At 43.1% G+C, this 22,610-nt stretch overlaps 2 protein-coding genes across 9 annotated transcripts in view; one reads left to right on the forward strand and one right to left on the reverse strand.

Moving 5' to 3' along the window:
• LOC121552668 (unconventional myosin-VI) overlaps positions 1-10,016 on the forward strand; it is a 105,190-nt gene extending 95,174 nt beyond the window's left edge. For 5 of the 8 annotated variants that reach the window (XM_041865669.2, XM_041865668.2, XM_041865671.2 and 2 more), the window contains 4 exons: positions 2,733-2,873; positions 3,744-3,770; positions 7,725-7,943; positions 8,083-10,016. In XM_041865669.2, the coding sequence (XP_041721603.1) occupies positions 2,733-2,873; positions 3,744-3,770; positions 7,725-7,943; positions 8,083-8,282 (587 nt within the window). In that variant the 3' untranslated portion in view covers positions 8,283-10,016. The remainder of the gene's footprint in view (positions 1-2,732; positions 2,874-3,743; positions 3,771-7,724; positions 7,944-8,082) is intronic. The other 3 variants (XM_041865670.2, XM_041865673.2, XM_041865675.2) reach the window with 1 other exon arrangement.
• A 586-nt stretch (positions 10,017-10,602) lies between these two features.
• The window catches only part of LOC121552667 (interphotoreceptor matrix proteoglycan 2-like), a 41,708-nt gene continuing 29,700 nt past the window's right edge, over positions 10,603-22,610 (reverse strand). Inside the window, exons 14-17 of the mRNA XM_041865666.2 lie at positions 20,362-20,581; positions 14,723-14,933; positions 12,353-12,435; positions 10,603-11,672 (exon numbers count right to left, since the gene is read on the reverse strand). Of these exons, the coding sequence (XP_041721600.1) occupies positions 12,393-12,435; positions 14,723-14,933; positions 20,362-20,581 (474 nt within the window). The 3' untranslated portion in view covers positions 10,603-11,672; positions 12,353-12,392. The remainder of the gene's footprint in view (positions 11,673-12,352; positions 12,436-14,722; positions 14,934-20,361; positions 20,582-22,610) is intronic.

A 22,610-nucleotide genomic window follows, 5' to 3' on the forward strand; every position in this document is an offset into this window, starting at 1 on the left:
GTCTCTGTTGGTAGCCCTCCATCCGTCTGTCTGTTGGTAGTACTCCATCCGTCTGTCTGTTGGTAGTCCTCCATCCGTCTGTCTGTTGGTAGTCCTCCATCCGTCTGTCTGTTGGTAGTCCTCCATCCGTCTGTCTGTTGGTAGTCCTCCATCCGTCTGTCTGTTGGTAGTCCTCCAACCGTCTGTCTGTTGGTAGTCCTCCAACCGTCTGTCTGTTGGTAGTCCTCCATCCGTCTCTGTTGGTTGTCCTCCATCCGTCTGTCTGTTGGTAGTCCTCCATCCATCTGTCTGTTGATAGTCCTCCATCCATCTGTCTGTTGGTAGTCCTCCATCCGTCTCTGTTGGTAGTCCTCCATCCATCTGTCTGTTGGTAGTCCTCCATCCATCTGTCTGTTGGTAGTCCTCCATCCGTCTGTCTGTTGGTAGTCCTCCATCATCTGTCTGTTGGTAGTCTTCCATCCGTCTGTCTGTTGGTAGTCCTCCATCATCTGTCTGTTGGTAGTCCTCCATCCATATGTCTGTTGGTAGTCCTCCATCCATCTGTCTGTTGGTAGTCCTCCATCCATCTGTCTGTTGGTAGTCCTCCATCCATCTGTCTGTTGGTAGTCCTCCATCCATCTGTCTATTGGTAGTCCTCCATCATCTGTCTGTTGGTAGTCCTCCATCATCTGTATGTTGGTAGTCCTCCATCATCTGTATGTTGGTAGTCCTCCATCATCTGTCTGTTGGTAGTCCTCCATCATCTGTCTGTTGGTAGTCCTCCATCCATCTGTCTGTTGGTAGTCCTCCATCCATCTGTCTGTTGGTAGTCCTCCATCCGTCTCTGTTGGTAGTCCTCCATCCGTCTGTCTGTTGGTAGTCTTCCATCCGTCTGTCTGTTGGTAGTCCTCCATCTGTCTGTTGGTAGTCCTCCATCTGTCTGTTGGTAGTCCTCCATCATCTGTCTGTTGGTAGTCCTCCATCATCTGTCTATTGGTAGTCCACCATCATCTGTCTGTTTTTAGTCCTCTATCCATCTGTCTGTTGGTAGTCCTCCATCCGTCTCTGTTGGTAGTCCTCCATCCATCTGTCTGTTGGTAGTCCTCCATCCGTCTGTCTGTTGGTAGTCTTCCATCCGTCTGTCTGTTGGTAGTCCTCCATCATCTGTCTGTAGGTAGTCCTCCATCCATCTGTCTGTTGGTAGTCCTCCATCCATCTGTCTGTTGGTAGTCCTCCATCCGTCTCTGTTGGTAGTCCTCCATCCATCTGTCTGTTGGTAGTCCTCCATCCGTCTCTGTTGGTAGCCCTCCATCCGTCTGTCTGTTGGTAGTACTCCATCCGTCTGTCTGTTGGTAGTCCTCCATCCGTCTGTCTGTTGGTAGTCCTCCATCCGTCTGTCTGTTGGTAGTCCTCCATCCGTCTGTCTGTTGGTAGTCCTCCAACCGTCTGTCTGTTGGTAGTCCTCCAACCGTCTGTCTGTTGGTAGTCCTCCATCCGTCTCTGTTGGTTGTCCTCCATCCGTCTGTCTGTTGGTTGTCCTCCATCCATCTGTCTGTTGGTAGTCCTCCATCCATCTGTCTGTTGGTAGTCCTCCATCCGTCTCTGTTGGTAGTCCTCCATCCATCTGTCTGTTGGTAGTCCTCCATCCATCTGTCTGTTGGTAGTCCTCCATCCGTCTGTCTGTTGGTAGTCCTCCATCATCTGTCTGTTGGTAGTCTTCCATCCGTCTGTCTGTTGGTAGTCCTCCATCATCTGTCTGTTGGTAGTCCTCCATCCATATGTCTGTTGGTAGTCCTCCATCCATCTGTCTGTTGGTAGTCCTCCATCCATCTGTCTGTTGGTAGTCCTCCATCCATCTGTCTGTTGGTAGTCCTCCATCCATCTGTCTATTGGTAGTCCTCCATCATCTGTCTGTTGGTAGTCCTCCATCATCTGTATGTTGGTAGTCCTCCATCATCTGTATGTTGGTAGTGCTCCATCAATCTGTCTGTTGGTAGTCCTCCATCCATCTGTCTGTTGGTAGTCCTCCATCCATCTGTCTGTTGGTAGTCCTCCATCCGTCTCTGTTGGTAGTCCTCCATCCGTCTGTCTGTTGGTAGTCTTCCATCCGTCTGTCTGTTGGTAGTCCTCCATCTGTCTGTTGGTAGTCCTCCATCTGTCTGTTGGTAGTCCTCCATCATCTGTCTGTTGGTAGTCCTCCATCATCTGTCTATTGGTAGTCCACCATCATCTGTCTGTTTTTAGTCCTCTATCCATCTGTCTGTTGGTAGTCCTCCATCCGTCTCTGTTGGTAGTCCTCCATCCATCTGTCTGTTGGTAGTCCTCCATCCGTCTGTCTGTTGGTAGTCTTCCATCCGTCTGTCTGTTGGTAGTCTTCCATCCGTCTGTCTGTTGGTAGTCCTCCATCATCTGTCTGTAGGTAGTCCTCCATCCATCTGTCTGTTGGTAGTCCTCCATCCATCTGTCTGTTGGTAGTCCTCCATACATCTGTCTGTTGGTAGTCCTCCATCATCAGTCTGTTGGTAGTCCTCCAACCGTCTGTCTGTTGGTAGTCCTCCATCATCTGTCTGTTTGTAGCTCTGACCATGGTGGTTCTAGTTGGCTGGTATACTTCACTACCTGCTATGCTCTAATATTTCTCTCTCTCTCTCTCTCTCTCGCTCTCTCGCTCTCTCGCTCTCTCGCTCTCTCGCTCTCTCGCTCTCTCGCTCTCTCTCGCTCTCTCCCCCCACCCTCCCTCACTCCACCTGCAGACATTGAGTTGCTGGCCGCCTGCCGAGAGGAGTTCCACCGCCGGCTGAAGGTCTACCATGCCTGGAAGTCAAAGAACAAGAAGCGTGGCAACGACCCCGGCAACACTGAGCAGAGGGCCCCCAAATCGGTCACCGACTATGGTAAGGGTCCCCACAGCTCACCTCGACCCCAACCCCCAGGGGGTCTTTCAGACAGTCTTATACAGTACAACATCATTGAAGGTGTCTTTTTCCATTGATTTGGAAAACATCAATTTTTATTCTGCTCCCAATACCCTAGAGGAGGCAGACCCAAAGAGACTGTCTCGGTCAGAGCTTTAGCCCCTTATTGAGTATTCTACTATAGTACTGATACTGGGTCTGTGTCCCAAATGGCACTCTACTCACTACATAGTGCACTATATAGAGAATAGGGTGTCATTTGGGACACATCCTGTTGGTGGCTGATCTCTTCTCATTGTTCTCCATAGAAACCTGTGCTCTCTTTCTCCTTTAACGCTCCACTGGTTCTGCCTCATTTCCATGAGCAGTCGCCATGACGACAAAGAGCTATTCCCCTGATTGGGCCACATACACAGCCCCCATAGAATTACATACAGAATCATCATGTATAATTATCGGGTCTGTAGCTATGCCCAGCCCCCACCTCTCACTTAGTGTGCATGCACAGCACAGTACCAGCTATACCTCTACCTGCTCTCTGACACAATAACAAGCCAGAGGCTGAGGAGAGCTCATATTTTCAGGATCCTAGCATAATGTAGCCTACAATCTAATGATTTTGCTTGTGAATGACCATATACAGTGGAATGACACTCCCTGTTCTTCCATGTCATTATATATAATGGTTTCTTGTTCCACTAACATCTATGATGATGTGATAGGCTCAAAAATGTATTTCTAGGAAATCCATGTGTCATTCCATGATCTTGTCTTGCGTGTTGTTTCTTTCATACCTGTGTCCTACTGCATGTGATGTTTGTTATTGTAACCTGGCATGTTTACTTTCAGATCTCGCACCTCATGTGAGACGAGCACGTAAGTGGTTCTCCACAATGTATTAGCATCACTAACCTCAGCCCCTAACCCCTCTATTAACCATGGGGAAATGTGTGTGGGACTCACTACGCTGTGTGGAAGGGTTTTACTTTCTGTTTTAGGATGCACCATATTTCCTTGTAGTGCACTACTTTTTACCAGGACCCATAGGGTTCTGGTCAACAGTAGTGCACTATATAGGAAATAGGGTGCAACCTTGGTGATGGCATAAGGAAGCTTACAGCAACTGGTATCTTTCAACAACAACAAAAAAGGAATTGTCTTTGGATTGCATGTTATTTTATTAATGACAGAACAAATATTATTAAGGGGTATCAACTAAGTGCATTCTTTACACGTGTAGGTTATTTTATGAGACTCTACAGACTTTTTACAAGACTCAGTGTTCTCAAAATGTCTAATGCAAGCTGATGGAGAATGAGGATGTGCACAAAGAGATTTCAAAGGGCTTAAATGGCTGCTGATGCAAATGTGATGTGGCTATGCTGACAATGGGAGCTAAAAGTGCTCAGGGAAATCAGGCTAAATTGTGTTTGGATGGATGTGTGGCGCGTCTCAAATGCCACCTTATTCCTTAGATAGTGCACTACCTTTGACCCAGGGCCCATAGAGAATAGCGTGCCATTTGGGACACTGTGGGTCTCCGTCTCGTCGTGTTTATGGGAGTGTGACAGCGTAACACATCTACCTCCTGATTGGAAGTGAAGCATGGAAGTTGACACCTCATTGGAGCAGAAACCAAGCAAGTCTCTTCTTATTATTGGTGTCCTTTAGTAGTGTTTTCTTTTCAGCAAATCGACCATGAAGGCCTGATTCACGCAGTCTCCTCTGAACAGTTGATGTTGAGATGTGTCTGTTACTTGAACTCTGTGACGCATTTATTTGGGCTGCAATTTCTGAGGCTGGTAACTCTAATGAACTTATCCTCTGCAGCAGAGGTAACTCTGGGTCTTCCTTTCCTGTGGCGGTCCTCATGAGAGCCAGTTTCATCATAGCGCTTGATGGTTTTTGCGACTGCACTTGAAGAAACTTTCAAAGTTCTTGAAATGTTCCGTATTGACTGACCTTCATGTCTTAAAGTAATGATGGACTGTCGTTTCTCTTTGCTTATTTGAGCTGTTCTTGCCATAATATGGACTTGGTCTTTTACCAAATAGGGCTATCTTCTGTATACCCCCCCCTTACCTTGTCACAACACAACTGATTGGCTCAAATGCATTAAGAAGGAAATAAATTCCACAAATTAACTTTTATGAAGGCACACCTGTTAATTGAAATGTATTCCAGGTGACTACCTCATGAAGATGGTTGAGAGAATGCCAAGAGTGTGCAAAGCTGTCATCAAGGCAAAGGGTGGCTATTTGAAGAATCTCAAATATAAAATATATTTTGATTTGTTTAACACTTTTTTGGTTACTACATGATTCCATATTTGTTATTTCATAGTTTGGATGTCTTCCTTATTATTCTACAATGTAGAAAATAGTAAAAATATAGAAAATCCCTTGAATGAGTAGGTGTTCTAAAACTTTGGACCTGTAGTGTATATAAGGTCCCACAGTTGACAGTGCATGTCAGAGCAAAAACCAAGCCATGAGGTCGAAGGAATTGTCCGTAGAGTTTCGAGACAGGATTGTGTCGAGGCACAGATCTGGGGAAGGGTACCAACACATTTCTGCAGCATTGAAGGTCCCCAAGAACACGGTGGCCTCCATCATTCTTAAATAGAAGAAGTTTGGAACCACCAAGACTCTTCCTAGAGCTGGCCGACCGGCCAAACTGAGCAATCGGGGGAGAAGGGCCTTGGTCAGGGAGGTGACCAAGAACCCGATGGTCACTCTGACAGAGCTCCCGAGTTCCTCTGTGGAGATGGGAGAACCTTCCAGAAGGACAACCATCTCTGCAGCACTACACCAATCAGGCCTTGATGGTAGAGTGGCCAGACAGAAGCCACTCCTCAGTAAAAGGCACATGACAGGCCGCTCGGATTTTGCCAAAAGGCACATGACAGCCTGCTTGGAGTTTGCCAAAAGGCACCTAAAGGACTCTCAGATCATGAGAAACAAGATTCTCTGGTCTGATGAAACCAAGATTGAACTCTTTGGCCTGAATTCCAAGTGTCACGTCTGGAGGAAACCTGGCACCATCTCTACAGTGAAGCATGGTGGTGGCAGCATCATGCTGTGGGGATGTTTTTCAGCGGCAGGGACTGGGAGACAAGTCAGGATCGAGTGAAAGATGAACAGAGCAATGTACAGAGAGATCCTTGATGAAAACCTGCTCCAGAGCGCTCAGGACCACAAACTGGGGCAAAGGTTCACCTTCTAACAGGACAACGGCCCTAATCACACAGGCAAGACAATGCAGGAGTGGCTTCAGGACAAGTCTCTGTTGGACTTTTATTGGTAAAAATGTATAGAAACCTGTTTTTGCTTTGTCATTATGGGGTATTGTGTGTAGATTGAGGGGGGAAAATATACATACATTTTTGATTGGACACCCTAGAGCAGGGGTACTCCAATCTTACCCTACAACAGCGTTTCCCAAACTCGGTCCTCGGGACCCCAAGGGGTGCACATTTTGGGTTTTGACCTAACACTACACAGCTGATTCACATTATCAAAGCTTGATGATTAGTTGCTTATTTTAATCAGCTGTGTAGTGCTAGTGCAAAAAAACTGAGGACCGAGTTTGGGAAACCCTGCCCTACGAGGTCCAGAGCCTGATGGTTTTCTGTTCTACCTGATAATTAATTGCACCCACCTGGTGTCCAAGGTCTAAATCAGTCCCTGATTAAAGGGGAACAATTAAAAAATTGGATTGGAGTTTGAGGGCCCTAGAGATTATATATACAGTATGTCATTGGAACAAATTCCACAAAGAAATTATATCGGTCACTCTCGGTTTCAACTTTTGCAAGCTTTCTCTCTGGACAAAAACGAAGGAGGGACTCTGAAAGGTGTTGGGAATGGGTGGGCGGCCATTGCTGTTCCTTGTCTCTAGTTAATATAATACCTCTATGGCAGGGCTGCCCAACCCTCTTCCTGGAGATCTACTGTCCTGCAGGTTTTCAATCCAACCCTAATTTAGCATATCTGATTCAGCTAGATAAGGTCTTGTTGAGCATCTAATAAGTAGAATCAGGTGTGTTAAATTAGGGTTGGACTGAAAACCCACAGGATGGTAGATATCCAGGAAGAGGGTTGTGCAGCCCTGCTCTATGGTGTTGGGGCGCCGAGGTGTTAGAGTCTTCACAGTTAACGTCACAACCTTTTCTACACAACCTTTTCTACTAAATTGGAGTGAAAGATCCATTTTGTTTGGTGGCAATGGATCTTGGAGATGTTGCTTTAAAGGAAGGGATCCATACTGTACAGCAGTGGTTCCCAACTCCAGTCCTCCAGTACTCCCAACAGAACATATTTTTGTTGTAGCCTTGGACAAGCACACCTGATTCAACTTGTCAACTAATCATCAGGCCCTCAATGAGTTGAATCGGGTGTTTTTTGTCCGGGGTACAACAAAAATGTGTGCTGTTGGGGTACTGGAGGACTTGGGCTGGGAACCACTGTCCTCAACAGATCTGAGGCTACTATACCACTGTCTTTCTCTGGTCCTTTTCTCCATAGTCTCCCACCCATCCACTCCCTTCAATCACTATCCCTTATTTATTTACGCTCCAATATGTATAGAATATGCAAATGTATGTTCTTTATGTGTTGATACGAGCGTTCAAGATCTTTAACAAACACCTGACATGCTGCTTGTCGCTCTGATTTGCTCCCCCTTTCAGTGGCTCTGTGATCTACCGCTAGTGCTGACCCCTCCTCCCCAGCTCTAGCAACATCACACTCCCTGCATCCCTATTGGTTTGTGTTACCATTCCAATCAGCCAGCGTCATTAGTCTCTCTAACTAACCCCTCATCCAACAGCCCAGGCGAACACAGCCCCGCCCATTCCAGCCAGGCAGCATGAGGTGGCCATGAACAGGCAGCAGCGCTACTTCCGCATCCCTTTCATCCGGCCCGGGGACCAGTACAAGGACCCCCAGAACAAAAAGAAGGGCTGGTGGTATGCCCACTTTGACGGGCCCTGGATCGCCAGGCAGATGGAGCTGCACCCGGACAAGCAGCCCATCCTGCTGGTGGCAGGTCAGTCAGTAACCCAGAACTCCTAGTATAGGGGATCTTCTCTCTCTCTCTGTGTGTGCACGCTCATTTATCTGTACGATTTATAGTCTTACTGCCTCACAGTCACAACGCTCTATTGTTTTGCGGTCTGTGTCTCTAGGGAAAGACGACATGGAGATGTGTGAGCTGAGCCTGGAGGAGACAGGCCTGACGAGGAAGAGGGGAGCTGAGATCCTGCCCCGGCAGTTTGAGGAGATCTGGGAGCGCTGCGGGGGCATCCAGTACCTCCGGAGAGCCATCGAGAGCCGACAGGCCCGCCCCACCTACGCCACAGCCATGCTGCAGAGCCTCCTCAAGTAAAGGGTGTAGGGTGAATTTGCCCCTAGTCACTGATCCTGGGTCAGTTTTGCATTTTACCCACCTAATGGTTAAGGTTAGGATTGGGGAGGGGAAGCTGATCCTAGATCTGTACTCTGGGGGAAACTTCACCCTGGAGCTAAAGCCCCCTGTCTTAAACCACGGGCCTCTCTCTCACTACAGCAAAGGGAAGATTGCACTAAGCTACTGTACCTAACACAGCGGGTATTCAAGCATACTGTACCATGTTTTGACTGGGGGCACTCGAGTCATAAGTTAACTGCTTTTTGTTAATTGGCTTTTTTCTTTTGTTCATGTTGTTGGTCTTGCCTGCTTTCGATTGTCTTGTCGATTTATTATTTCTCGTTGGGTGCGGGGGAATTTGCAGTGAACCTATGCAGAGGAATCAGACAGTGAGTAATTACTACATCTAGTTTTGTTTCTCGAGAAAATGTGGATGTTTTCCTTTTAATATTCCTGCTACTTTAACTATGAGGCCTTATAAAAACTACTTTAACAGGGTAATTTGCTGAAAGTAGGGAGTGTTTCAAAGCTGCCTCCAAATAAGTTTTAAGAGTATAAAAAACATTTTGTCTCTGCGGTCTTAACAGCTTGTTGATAGTTTCACTCAAACCGATACTTGCTGTTTACTTTGTTTTCATGTAGTTATTACAGGACAATACTTGCACAAAATAGTTGTTGGATCCAGGGTTTGAAATGGCCCCCCCAGCAGGTTACCCCAGTGAATTCTGGCTATTTCCACCCCTGGTTGGACCTCTCTGTTTTCTCATGTGAGGCAGATATACTTGAGCGTCAGGTTCTTCTCTAAGGATATTTTTTTGTAACTGCACATAAGTTCACATTAATTTCTAATTATAATATTTGATAATACTGTAATGATAACTTTCTTTTTTTTTACCTCTGGCTTTCAGACCGAATGTAATTTGAGTTTGTTGATTTGTTCCTTCAGTCCTTACTTTTTATTTCTTTGTGTTTTATTCTTCATATATGTGTGATTTAGGTGTGCTAATGAGAGAAAGAAAGAAATATATTTTCTTTTCACATTACCCAACCATTCATTTCTAAAGCCACATGGTTGAAATTAAAATGCATTGTTTCATGTTCTCCACACAAGGCTGGGATATTCCAAATATTGTCTTAAGAAACAAAAAGAAAAATAATGTATTAATCAAACTTAATTATGATGTGAAGAAAAGTGAATAATACAAATCTTGAGATACTCTACGATTTCAAATAGCGTTCAAGTCATACTGTCGGACCAAATGTGTGTATGGGAGAAAAAAGGAATAGTGAAATCGTGTTGAATGAAGTTGGGTCAAGAAGACATCAAGCTCATACATTACAGTAAGCTATTCTTCCCTCTGCTAGATACAGTACATCATCTCATATTTCAATAGACACATACATACAGAATGTTATATAAGTGTATGATACAAAGAGAGTGTAATGTTTCTACACAGGAATGTACACATTTATTTTATAAAATAAATATTTATACTCTAAGATATTCTAAAGCAGGACTGGCAAACCCTGTTCCTGGAGAGCTACCGTCCTGTAGGTTTTTGCTCCAACCCTAATCTAGCACACCTGATTCTAATAATTGGCAGGTTGATAAAATGAATCAGGTTAATAACACCTGGAGTTGGAGCGAAAACCTACAGGAGGGTGGCGCTCCAGGAACAGGGTTGGGCAGTCCTGCTCTAAAGCATGTGTCAAACTCATTCCACAGAGGGCCATGTGTCTGCGGGTTTTTGCTCCACCCTCGTACTTGATTGATGAATTAAGGTCACTAATTAGTAAGGCGCTCCCTTTACCTAGTTGTCTACTGTAGGTCTTAATTGAAAGGAAAAAACAAAAATCCACAGACACTCAGCCCTCCATGGAATGAGTTTAACAACCCTGCTATAAAGGGTTTGGGCACATACATGACTCATATTCCTCAAAAAATCAACAAATTATGAAGCAATAATTTACACAAGCAACACTACAAGGAGGACAGACTTTGTCATGTACAGTACTGTGTGTTTTTAGAGACAATCTTGTGAGACTAGAACTACTCTCTTCGGGTAAGGCTGTTAGTCTTGAGTTCGTTTTCTAGCGCTTCTCATTCCCTTGGACGCTCTGCACAAGCGAAAGGCGACGTTGTGGTTGTTTGAATGGATGAGATCTATCCACTCATGCTCTTGTGTCTAAAGCAGGACTGCCCAACCCTGTTCCTGGAGAGCTACCGTCCTGTAGGTTTTTGCTCCAACCCTAATCGAGCACACCTGATTCTAATAATTAGCAGGTTGATAAGATGAATCGGGTTAGTAACACCTGGGGTGGGAGCGAAAACCTACAGGAGGGTAGCTCTCCAGGAACAGGGTTGGGCAACCCTGGTCTAAAGCATGTCTTCTTCAGTTTAGACCTATGTATTTCTGATGTGAACAGCAGAGTTTACTACTGTACTGTGGGACCTCCTGGAATATCACTTGTAATGTACAAGAAATGACTGACTGGCTTCGATATGCTCTGTATCTCTCAACACGCATTACAATCATTCCTCAGATACTGCCTTTTCACTGTCACTTTTCTAACGCTGATTTCTAACTGATGAAATAAACGCATTCCATGTTTCACTCAACTGCTTTTTCCCCTTGTGTTTGACATCACCCTATTCCTCAACATGGTTTTGGTACAGCAGCAAAAATACAGACAGTTCTGTTAGGAAATACTGACTGTTAAAAAAGCCCTATTGAAGAGAATGAGCAGTTCATTTCCCCGATGTGTACAGAACAGCAGTTTGAGGACACTGAGGAAATATTAACACCATTACAGTATTACAGAGACAGACATTATACAATTATCAATAATAATTATCAATATTACAATTATAAAACAACACCAATACAGCATTACAGAGAAATCACCCACACAGGTGTACAGTATGTGATATTAACTATACTCCATTGCAACATACATACCTCATTATGAGGAAAACATTTCTCATAACTTTTCATCTGGCATTTTAAATTAAAAACATTTTCACTACTACATTGTCAGCATATTATGTATAAAAGCAGTTAGCTGTCCTGGGGTGCCTTAGCAACTTGTTAAATGTAGCAAAATGATCACATCCGTTTGTCGTCCACTGATGACAATGATTGAGTATGGTTGTCCACAGTTTGGGGAGTATCCTTTCAGGTGAAGCACAGGCTTTGGAAAGCTGAGATGAAGGGGTTGTGTCTGCCTGTCCATCAGAAGACCGCAGATCAATGTCTTTCTGCAGTCACGACATAGTCCGTTAACTGCATCAGCTATTAAATATCCTTTATAAACAGTCCTGTGTTCCTACTTCAGTGGTCCAAACGCCGTCTTCTGCAGTCACCAAGTCTAAAACAGAGGAGAAACACAGATGCCAGTGTTACCTTTGACAAAAACAAAGGGAGTGTACAGTGCATGCAGGCTAAGATAGTTCCACTTTGCCAAGCATTCATTAAACTGGCATAGTGTACAAACCCAAGTCTGATACTTTGAATTGTATGATCTTCTGAATGAAAGTCAGCCATACTAAATTCTGCATTCTGTTTGTTTTAATTTAACTAATTACATTTGACTCAGTTCCTCAACAACAAAATGACTGAACCGAAAAGAGGGTCAAAGAAGGCCAGACTAATGACAAAGCCTGCATTCGGAAAGCAACAACGCCTTCTGTTCACAAACAGGCTTGCCAATCCGCCTCTCCTCCATCAAGAGGTGAATAAATGGACTAAGTGTTCCCTTTAGGAGGTTTGGTTTGTCTGTGTGAGGTGTGTCTGTCTGTGGCTTACAGTCTGTTGTGGAAATACTCTTGGCTCTAAACCAATTTAAACTCCACCCGTAAACTATTGGAAAGATCATAGACCAATTTGTTTGAATGATAATTATATGATGTCATGGTTTGATTAGCTTTCTTGTTTCGATAATGTAATTTAATGCCTTGGCATTCTCTGACTGTCTGGGACAGAAATAAAGGTCAAAGAAAGATTTTAAAAAGTTGTCCATAGAAAGCAAATTATCTAACAAGTCCTTACCCCAAGACGTAGTGTTGATGTCATTCAACCCTCTATTTTCTTAACTTGTCAGGCCTGGAAGACTTGTATACTTGTCTGGGTATCTACCCAAATAAAAACATGAAAAAGGATATTGAGACAAAAAGAACAAACAAATGAGCGAACAAGAAAAACTATTGCAACTATACATTATCCCAAGGGAAAAGTAACATGGGGTGAAACACAAGGTTTTTCTTGAAAGGAGACACATTAGTCGTTAGGTCACTGTAGAGACCTGTGAGATTGTCAAAATGGAATGATACTGTGAGTTCACTATGGTGCATTATCCTTTTTTGGCAAAAAGTACTGTACCTCTACTTTGCTTACAGACCAATGGACTGACATTAACTAATCAATAGTTGGGCATTTCAACTATTTTAGAATCTTATGTGATTGTAGGCCTACATTGTTTACTGGAATAGATTTCCATGAGACAAAATTTACCTGAGAAATCTTAAACTATTTACAATAAAATTACTGAAACCTAGATAATGTCAGCAGCACCCTGTATGGTATTAACCTTTTAATTTTCATAGACTGAGAAAGCTACATAATGTATTAACCTTTATATTTTCATAGATGGTTGTTATTTCTGACTGTTTGTGGTGCTGTCTGGTCTAGGGGCTGGATTACTGTGTTAGGGTCTGTTTGTGTCCCAAATGGCACCCTATTCCCTATATACAGTAGTGTACTACTTTTGTCCATGCCCTATGGGCCCTGATCAAAAGTAATGTACTACATAGGGAATAGGATGCCATTTGGGATGCACACTCTTTGTTAATAGGAGATGGCAAATCCAGGTCTGTGTGGGTGGGTTGACTGGTTCCTGGTGGGGTGAAGCCCCCCAATGCTCGCATAATTACAAATGGAACTAACGGGATCAGAGAGGGAACTAAATCCACTGACACTTTAACCTTTGCTTGAACACTTTGTCGCTGTATTTACATATACTGTAGGGCAGTGGTATTCAAACATTTTCAGCGGGGACCCCATTTTCTTCCCAAGAATTTCTTGCGACCCCGCCCAACGTTAAATCTAATGACACAACCTTAAATAACAAATAAGTTTAAATTCATTGCATTTTCATCTCCTATCAAAATGAAAAGAATCCAATAAATAAATGTACTCAAAAAAATAATAATCTTCAAATTATCTTTCTCATAAACGTTTGCATATAATAATCAGTTCTATTAATTGTTGTTCAAAAAATGTAATATATAATAATATTTTGGCGACCCCAATGCAGTTCTCCCGCGACCACGACTATGAATACCACTGCTATAGGGGGATTAGTTAAGTGGTTTGTATAGTTAGTGAAGGAGATTTTGAAGTTTCAGATTCTTGTCACATGGTCTTTACTAAAGCAAAACATAAGTAGTTGGCCCATACAGAAATACATCTTTATGCATATAAAAGGCATAATGATTAGCTTTGAAGATGTTTTTAAAGATTTCCCTTTTACCTATGTAGCTGAGGTGAGTATGTTTAATTGGGTATAATAAAAATTCTGTTAAGATAAAAAATTACATTACGGAGACATTTTCTCTGTAGGTTCCAGAGAGTCAGCATGACACGGTCTGGAAGTCTGCGACTGCAAGCTGGGAGCTTATAACGTCAAGAGAGAGTCACTCTGTTCCGAAAACCTCAAGTCCACTAGGATTAATTCTATAGTACCAGTACAGCTCTCAGCTCTAAAAGCAAAATGGGCGTTATCTCTTATTAGAATGTATATATAGTAAAGTATATATATATATATATATAGTGTATATAGTGTATATAGTAAGTGTTGAAATAAGAATACATATAGTACAGCTAAATGCATGTACCATACAAATCAACACAGTGAAGAAAATACTTTTGCTTACGCCAAAGTCACTGTCTCTCTGCTCCATCTACATTGTGTGTACATGAATATCATGAGAGCTATCACGGCATAAACAAAGGACAGGAAGCCCACAAAGCAGCTTATGAAAAGGAAGGGGTCTACTGGTACGGCCACCAGCTCAGTGCAGCGCTCCCCGTTAAAGTGCCAGACTTTACCTACAGGACATCTAAAGAGGTCAAAGACACTGGGTTAGAGCACATAATGAACGGTACAGTTCATGAAAGTGTGCGTGTGTTGTATGTGGTATTAGAATGTCATGTTGTGTTGCTTTCCGCTCAACACTAAGTAGACAACATCAACAAAGAGAACAACATCAAGTTGAACTGTAACAGGTGAGAGAAACAAGTGATGGCAATGGATATTATAATTAATACGTAGTAGTAACAATGAATGGCTTAATAAAAATCTGGATATGAAGAAACATGGCACCATGTTTACTTTATTTGGAGGTGGTTACGCTAAAGTACCTGCAAGTGGCTCCATGCCCAGGTACTATCTCACACTGACCCCCGTTTTGGCAGTAGTCAGGCTGCAGGACACAGATACTCTGACAGGGCAGGCCATCCAACGTCATGTAGCCCGGGTCACACAGACACTCGGCCTCCCGAGACCAGTGGTTCACCACACAGCGAGAGAAGTCGTTGCACGCCAAGAACTTACAGGGATCTGCTTGATCAGCTGGTTAAAAAGAATGAGGAACGGGGAAATGATCAGTATTCATGAAATATCAAAGTAAATGTGAAGCTGTCTTCTCCCCCTTTTTAACGACCCTCTTTCTCTCAGAGGTACTAAATACATTTGATCGATTTTAATGAGGTAGGTCCTTCTCGGCTTCTTCTCTGCATGGAATTTTAAGGTTTAGCATATTAGCTAGTGAAAAGTTGAATATTGATGGCCCAGACAAAGCATGACACTAGATGGATTTTACACCCATAGGGGGCACAGGGGCACGTGTCCCCTCAGATCTGTCCTGTTTAAAAATATGTATGTACAGTGCATTCGGAAATTATTCAGACCCCTTCACTTTTTCCACATTTTGTTACGTTACAACCTTATTCTCAAATGGATTCAATTGTTTTTTCCCCCTCATCAATCTACACACAATAACACATAATGACAAAGCAAAAACTGGTTGTTAGAAGATTTATATTTATTTTTATATATATATACAGAAGAAAAAGCTGAAATATCACATTTACATAAGTATTCAGACCCTTTACTCAGTACTTTGTTGAAGCACCTTTGGCAGCAATTACAGCCTCGAGTCTTCTTGGGTATGACGCTACAAGCTTGGCACAGCTGTATTTGGGGAGTTTCTCCCATTCTTCTCTGCAGATCCTCTCAAGCTCTGTCAGGTTGGATGGGGAGTGTCACTGCACAGCTATTTTCAGGTCTCTCCAGAGATGTTCAATCGGGTTCAAGTCCGGGTTCTGGCTGGGCCACTCAAGGACATTCAGAGACTTGTCTTGGCTGTTTGCTTAGGGTCGTTGTCCTGTTGGAAGGTGAACCTTCGCCCCAGTCTGAGGTCCTGAGCGCTCTGGAGCAGGTTTTCATCAAGGATCTCTCTGTACATTGCTCCGTTCATCTTTCCCTCAATCCTGACTTGTCTCCCAGTCCCTGCCGCTGAAAAACATCCCCACAGCATGATGCTGTCACCACCATGCTTCACCGTAGGGATGGTGCCAGATTTCCTCCAGTGATGCTTGGCATTCAGGCCAAAGAGTTCAATTGTGGTTTCATCAGACCAGACAATCTTGTTTCTCATGGTCTGAGAGTCTTTAGGTGCCTTTTGGCAAACTCCAAGCAGCCTGTCATGTGCCTTTTACTGAGGAGTGGCTTCCGTCTGGCCACTCTACCATAAAGGCCTGATTGGTGGAGTGCTGCAGAGATGGTTGTCCTTCTGGAAGGTTATCCTATCTCCACAGAGGTACTCTGGAGCTCTGTCAGAGTGACCATCGGGTTCTTGGTCACCTCCCTGACCAAGGCCCTTCTCCCCCGATTGCTCAGTTTGGCCGGGCGGCCAGCTCTAGGAAGAGTCTTGGTGGTTCCAAACTTCTTCCATTTAAGAATGATGGAGGCCACTATGCTCTTGGGGACCTTCAATGCTGCAGAAATGTTTTGGTACCCTTCCCCAGATCTGTGCCTAGACACAATCCTGTCTCTGAGCTCTACGGACAATTTCTTCGATGTCTTGGTTTTTGCTCTGTTATGCACTGTCGATGGTGGGGCCTTACATAGACAGGTGTGCCTTTCCAAATCATGTCCAATCAATTGAATTTACCATAGGTGGACTCAAAACAAGTTGTAGAAACATCTCAAGGATGATCAATGTACCTGAGCTGAATTTCGAGCCTCATAGCAAAGGGGCTGAATACTTCTATAAATAAGGTACTTCTGTTTTTTATTTTTATAAATGTGCAACAACAAAAAATAAACTGTTTTCGCTTTGTCATTATGGGGTATTGACTGTGTAGACTGATGAGAATATTTTTTTTATTTCAGCAGTTTTAGAATACGGCTGTAACGTAACAAAATGTGGAAAAATTCAAGGGGTCCGAATACTTTCCGAATGCAATATATATATATATATATATACACTGCTCCAAAAAATAAAGGGAACACTTAAACAACACAATGTAACTCCAAGTCAATCACACTTCTGTGAAATCAAACTGTCCACTTAGGAAGCAACACTGATTGACAATACATTTCACATGCTGTTGTGCAAATGGAATAGACAACAGGTGGAAATGATAGGCAATTAGCAAGACACCCCCAATAAAGGACTGGTTTTGCAAGTGGTGACCACAGACCACTTCTCAGTTCCTATGCTTCCTGGCTGATGTTTTGGTCACTTTTGAATGCTGGCGGTGCTTTCACTCTAGTGGTAACATGAGACGGAGTCTACAACCCACACAAGTGGCTCAGGTAGTGCAGCTCATCCAGGATGGCACATCAATGCGAGCTGTGGCAAGAAGGTTTGCTGTGTCTGTCAGCGTAGTGTCCAGAGCATGGAGGCGCTACCAGGAGACAGGCCAGTACATCAGGAGACGTGGAGGAGGCCGTAGGAGGGCAACAACCCAGCAGCAGGACTGCTACCTCCGCCTTTGTGCAAGGAGGAGCAGGAGGAGCACTGCGAGAGCCCTGCAAAATGACCTCCAGCAGGCCACAAATGTGCATGTGTCTGCTCAAACGGTCAGAAACAGACTCCATGAGGGTGGTATGAGGGCCCGACGTCCACAGGTGGGGGTTGTGCTTACAGCCCAACACCGTGCAGGACATTTGGCATTTGCCAGAGAACACCAAGATTGGCAAATTCGCCACTGGCGCCCTGTGCTCTTCACAGATGAAAGCAGGTTCACACTGAGCACGTGACAGATGTGACAGAGTCTGGAGACGCCGTGGAGAACGTTCTGCTGCCTGCAACATCCTCCAGCATGACCGGTTTGGCGGTGGGTCAGTCATGGTGTGGGGTGACATTTCTTTGGGGGGCCGCACAGCCCTCCATGTGCTCGCCAGAGGTAGCCTGACTGCCATTAGGTACCGAGATGAGATCCTCAGACCCCTTGTGAGCCCATATGCTGGTGCGGTTGGCCCTGGGTTCCTCCTAATGCAAGACAATGTTAGACCTCATGTGGCTGGAGTGTGTCAGTAGTTCCTGCAAGAGGAAGGCATTGATGCTATGGACTGGCCCGCCCGTTCCCCAGACCTGAATCCAATTGAGAACATCTGGGACATCATGTCTCGCTCCATCCACCAACGCCAAATTGCACCACAGACTGTCCAGGAGTTGGCAGATGCTTTAGTCCAGGTCTGGGAGGAGATCCCTCAGGAGACCATCCGCCACCTCATCAGGAGCATGCCCAGGCGTTGTAGGGAGGTCATACAGGCACGTGGAGGCCACACACACTACTGAGCCTCATTTTGACTTGTTTTAAGGACATTACATCAAAGTTGGATCAGCCTGTAGTGTGGTTTTCCACTTTCATTTTGAGGGTGACTCCAAATCCAGACCTCCATGGGTTGATAAATTTGATTTCCATTGATTATTTTTGTGTGATTTTGTTGTCAGCACATTCAACTATGTAAAGAAAAAAGTATTTAATAAGATTATTTCATTCATTCAGATCTAGGATGTGTTATTTTAGTGTTCCCTTAATTTTTTTGAGCAGTGTATTATATATATATATATATATATATATATATATATATATATATATATATATATATATATATATATATATATATATATATATATATACATACACACACAGCACCAGTCAAAAGTTTGGACACACCTACTCATTCAAGGGTTTTTCTTTATTTTTACTATTTTCTACATTGTAGAATAATAGTGAAGACATCAAAACTATGAAATAACACATATGGAATCATGTAGTAACAGAAAAAGTGTTAAACAAATCAAAATATATTTTATATTTGAGATTCTTCAAAGTAACCACCCTTTGCCTTGATGACAGCTTTGCACACGCTTGGCATTCTCTCAACCAGCTTCATGAGGTAGTCACCTGGAATGCATTTCAATTAACAGGTGTGCCTTGTTAAAAGTAAATTTCCTTCTTAATGTGTTTGAGCCAATCAGTTGTGTTGTGAAAGAATAATGTATGCACTAACTGTAAGTCGCTCTGGATAAGAGCGTCTGCTAAATGACGTAAATGTAAATGTATACAGATGATAGCCCTATTTGGTAAAAGACCAAATCCATATTATGGCAAGAACAGCTCAAATAAGCAAAGAGAAATGACAGTCCATCATTACTTTAAGACATGAAGGTCAGTCAATCCTGAACATTTCAAGAACTTTGAACGTTTCTTCAAGTGTAGTCGCAAAAACCAAGCGCTATGATGAAACTGGCTCTCATGAGGACCACCACAGGAAAGGAAGACCCAGAGTTACCTCTGCTGCAGAGGATAAGTTCATTAGAGTTAACTACACCTCAGATTGCGGCCCAAAAAATCTGTCCTTTTGTCTGATGAGTCCAAATTTGAGATTTTGGGTTCGAACCGCTGTGTCTTTGTGAGACGCAGAGTAGGTGAACGGATGATCTCTGCATGTGTGGTTCCTACCGTAAAGCATGGAGGAGGAGGTGTGATGGTGTGGGGGTGCTTTGCTGGTGACACTGTCAGTGACTTATTTAGAATTCAAGGCACACTTAACCAGCAAGGCTACCACAGCATTCTGCAGCGATACGCCATCCCATCTGGTTTGGGCTTAGTGGGACTATCATTTGTTTTTCAACAGGACAATGACCTAACACACCTCCAGGCTGTGTAAGGGCTATTTTACCAAGAAGGAGAGTGATGGAGTGCTGCATCAGATGACCTGGCCTCCACAATCACCCGACCTCAACCCAATTGAGATGGTTTGGGATGAGTTGGACCGCAGAGTGAAGGAAAAGCAGCCAACAAGTGCTCAGCATATGTGGGAACTCCTTCAAGACTGTTGGAAAATAATTCCAGGTGAAGCTGGTTGAGAGAATGCCAAGAGTGTGCAAAACTGTCATCAAGGCAAAGGGTGGCTACTTTTGAAGAATCTAAAATCTAAAATATATTTGGATTTGTTTAACTCTTTTTTGGTTAATACATGATGTGTTATTTCATAGTTTTGATGTCTTCACTATTATTCTACAATGTAGAAAATAGTAAAAATAATGAGTAGATGTGTCCAAACTTTGACTGGTTCTGTATATTTTACATAGAATTAAGCATAATGATTATTGCTCTAGATTGCTGGAAAAAGTTGTTTCAGGTGTTTGAAAAATGCAAAATTCTCCAACTTCCAGACAGCCAGCCTCCCTCTGGCCCACCCCCCAGCCATCCTCACATACTTTGTGCCCCTTCATATTTTCGGGGTGCATGACGCCCCTGCTCTCTACCCAACTTACAGTCTACATTAGTGTTTTATTCTTTATAGCTGTAGTATTTTCCATGCAAATCATGTTTTGATTCGTTAGACTGTTACTATTGTATATTTATTATGTATTTCATACTCTGTAAATGTCACTATTAAAATGACCTCATAGGGCTCTTGGTCAAAAGTAGTGCATATATAGGGAATAGAGTGCCATTTGGGCCTCGTCTCATACCCGGCTCTATGTCCAGAGAGTGACTGTCAATCTCAATGTTGAGGCGCATGGCAGCAGCATTGCAAAAGTCTTCTAGGACACAGTGGACGGCCTGGGTCACGTTGTATGGCACTGACTTGGAGAACTTCATCTTGCTGTTGACCACAATGCTGCCGTTCCTGAAGTTGAGAATCTCCAGCTTTTTGAATCCTGTTAGATTGGACTGCAGGTAAGGCAGCAGCTGGACAGAGGAGAGAAAAGTGGTAAGCAGCTTCAAATGACTATATTGTGTTCAGACTAATCAATTTCAATCCAAAGGGAACACTGCCGCTAACTCGCTCTCCAACCAAGATGCATGAATTGAGGAGCAAACTGAAGTGAAGAGGAAATTCAGCAACAATTGATATTTAAAATATTTCTGTTTCCAATGTGTTTTACTTTGTCCTCTTAAGCATGGTAAGAGATTATTGACTTTTGCTTTATTTAGATTACTTTCTAATAACGATTACATTTAATCACTGTCTGTAATTACCGTGCAGTAGTTCAAAGAGTTCTACCCACTACACCAGAGGTCTTTATACACTATTGTAGTGACAAAGCCCTGATACTCAAATCCTCCACTTGCACCCGGTGTGACGGTGTCCCATTTATTCAAAGCTATGAAAAGTGCTAATATAATATTACCAGATCTCAGCCAGTACCTTTCCTCTGAGTTGAAGAAACCCTTAAAGCTAGAGTCCTTAATTGAAACAATAACAAAGTGGGCACCCCACCTCTGTTTTGGTAAAAAGCTGAGGGATGGGCCTGAAGAAATGTAACCACTCAAATTCATAGACAGAGCTATGGATGCAAGGACTGACCATCCATGATATCAAAATTATTGTTTTAACAATTTTTTAGGCCATAAAGTGTTTATATGTACATTGTTCCAAAACATTGGAGTAAAACAAGCTTATATTTGGGGTTCTGAAGGGGTACGACAATTGAACTAAGCTGATGAGGCATTTATAAGTTATATTCTTCAAGAATCAATGGCTATATATCATACATTTTTAAGTCCAAAAAACTATGTAGTAACTAAGGATTCTAGCTTTAAAAAGTATGTAATTGCTCGAATCCTGAGCATGCCATAGATGACAGAAGTTAGGAGGAAACAAACTTTGCCTTGAGTTATTTCTTTAAATTGGAAATATTGAAAAATGTAGAACCGTTACTGGGAGGCAACACATTGATCAGTTGTTGCTCATTAGGAAGCAACTGAGGACAGCAATGGACAGCTTTGATACTGGGAGAGCTCTCAAGGCTTCATAGTTCATCAGAATGTTGCAGTCAGCACAGGAATCTTCCTTACATTTTTTTATTATTCATTGGTTTTGTCAAAGTGATTCAAAGCTACCATTTTAGAGCATCGCCTACTCTCTGCAATTATATGTGAAGTATGCACAGATTGTGAGTGAAGTGCCAAATCTTTAGAAATACATATCCTCAAGCAAGGAAACCCTTCAAAGGTTACCTACTGTACATACTTGCATAGCTGGGAATCTGACTCAAATTGAAAATCAACAGCTACCTTGTTTCTCTGTGGGCCTAGGGCTGAACATAATTGGTCGCATAGAGTACCACAGTATGAGTCATAATACCCATAAAACCTAGTGGTCAAACAGGGAAATGGTTCCAATCGTTTTTCCACCATTCATTTTTCCCATATGGGATTTTAGAAGCACTTAAAATAAGGGCTGTGTTTCGTGTAGGCTTACCCTGGTGTGAAGTTTTGTTAACCGTGTAAATCTCTCTAGGACAAGGTGACTTTTATCAGTGCATTCGGGAAAAGGATTCAGACCCTTTGACTTTTTCCACATTTTGTTACGTTACAGCCGTATTCTAAAATTGATTAAATTGTTTTTTCTCCTTATCAATCTACACACAATGCCCCATAATGACAAAGCAAAAATAGTTTTTGACCAACAACTGAAATATCACATTTACATAAGTATTCAGACCCTTTACTCAGTACTTTGTTGAAGCACCTTTGGCTGCAATTACAACCTCAAGTTTTATTTGGAATGACGCTACAAGCTTGGCACACCTGTATTTGAGGAGTTTCTCCCATTCTTCTCTGCAGATCCTCTCAAGCTCTGTCAGGTTTCCTCCAGACGTGACGCTTGGCATTCAGGCCAAAGAGTTCCAATCTTGGTTTCATCAGACCAGATAATCTTGTTTCTCATGGTCAGAGTCCTTTAGGTGTCTTTTGGCAAACTCCAAGCGGGCTG

Source organism: Coregonus clupeaformis, chromosome 36 (assembly GCF_020615455.1).
Source record: "Coregonus clupeaformis isolate EN_2021a chromosome 36, ASM2061545v1, whole genome shotgun sequence".
Lineage (NCBI taxonomy): Eukaryota > Metazoa > Chordata > Actinopteri > Salmoniformes > Salmonidae > Coregonus > Coregonus clupeaformis.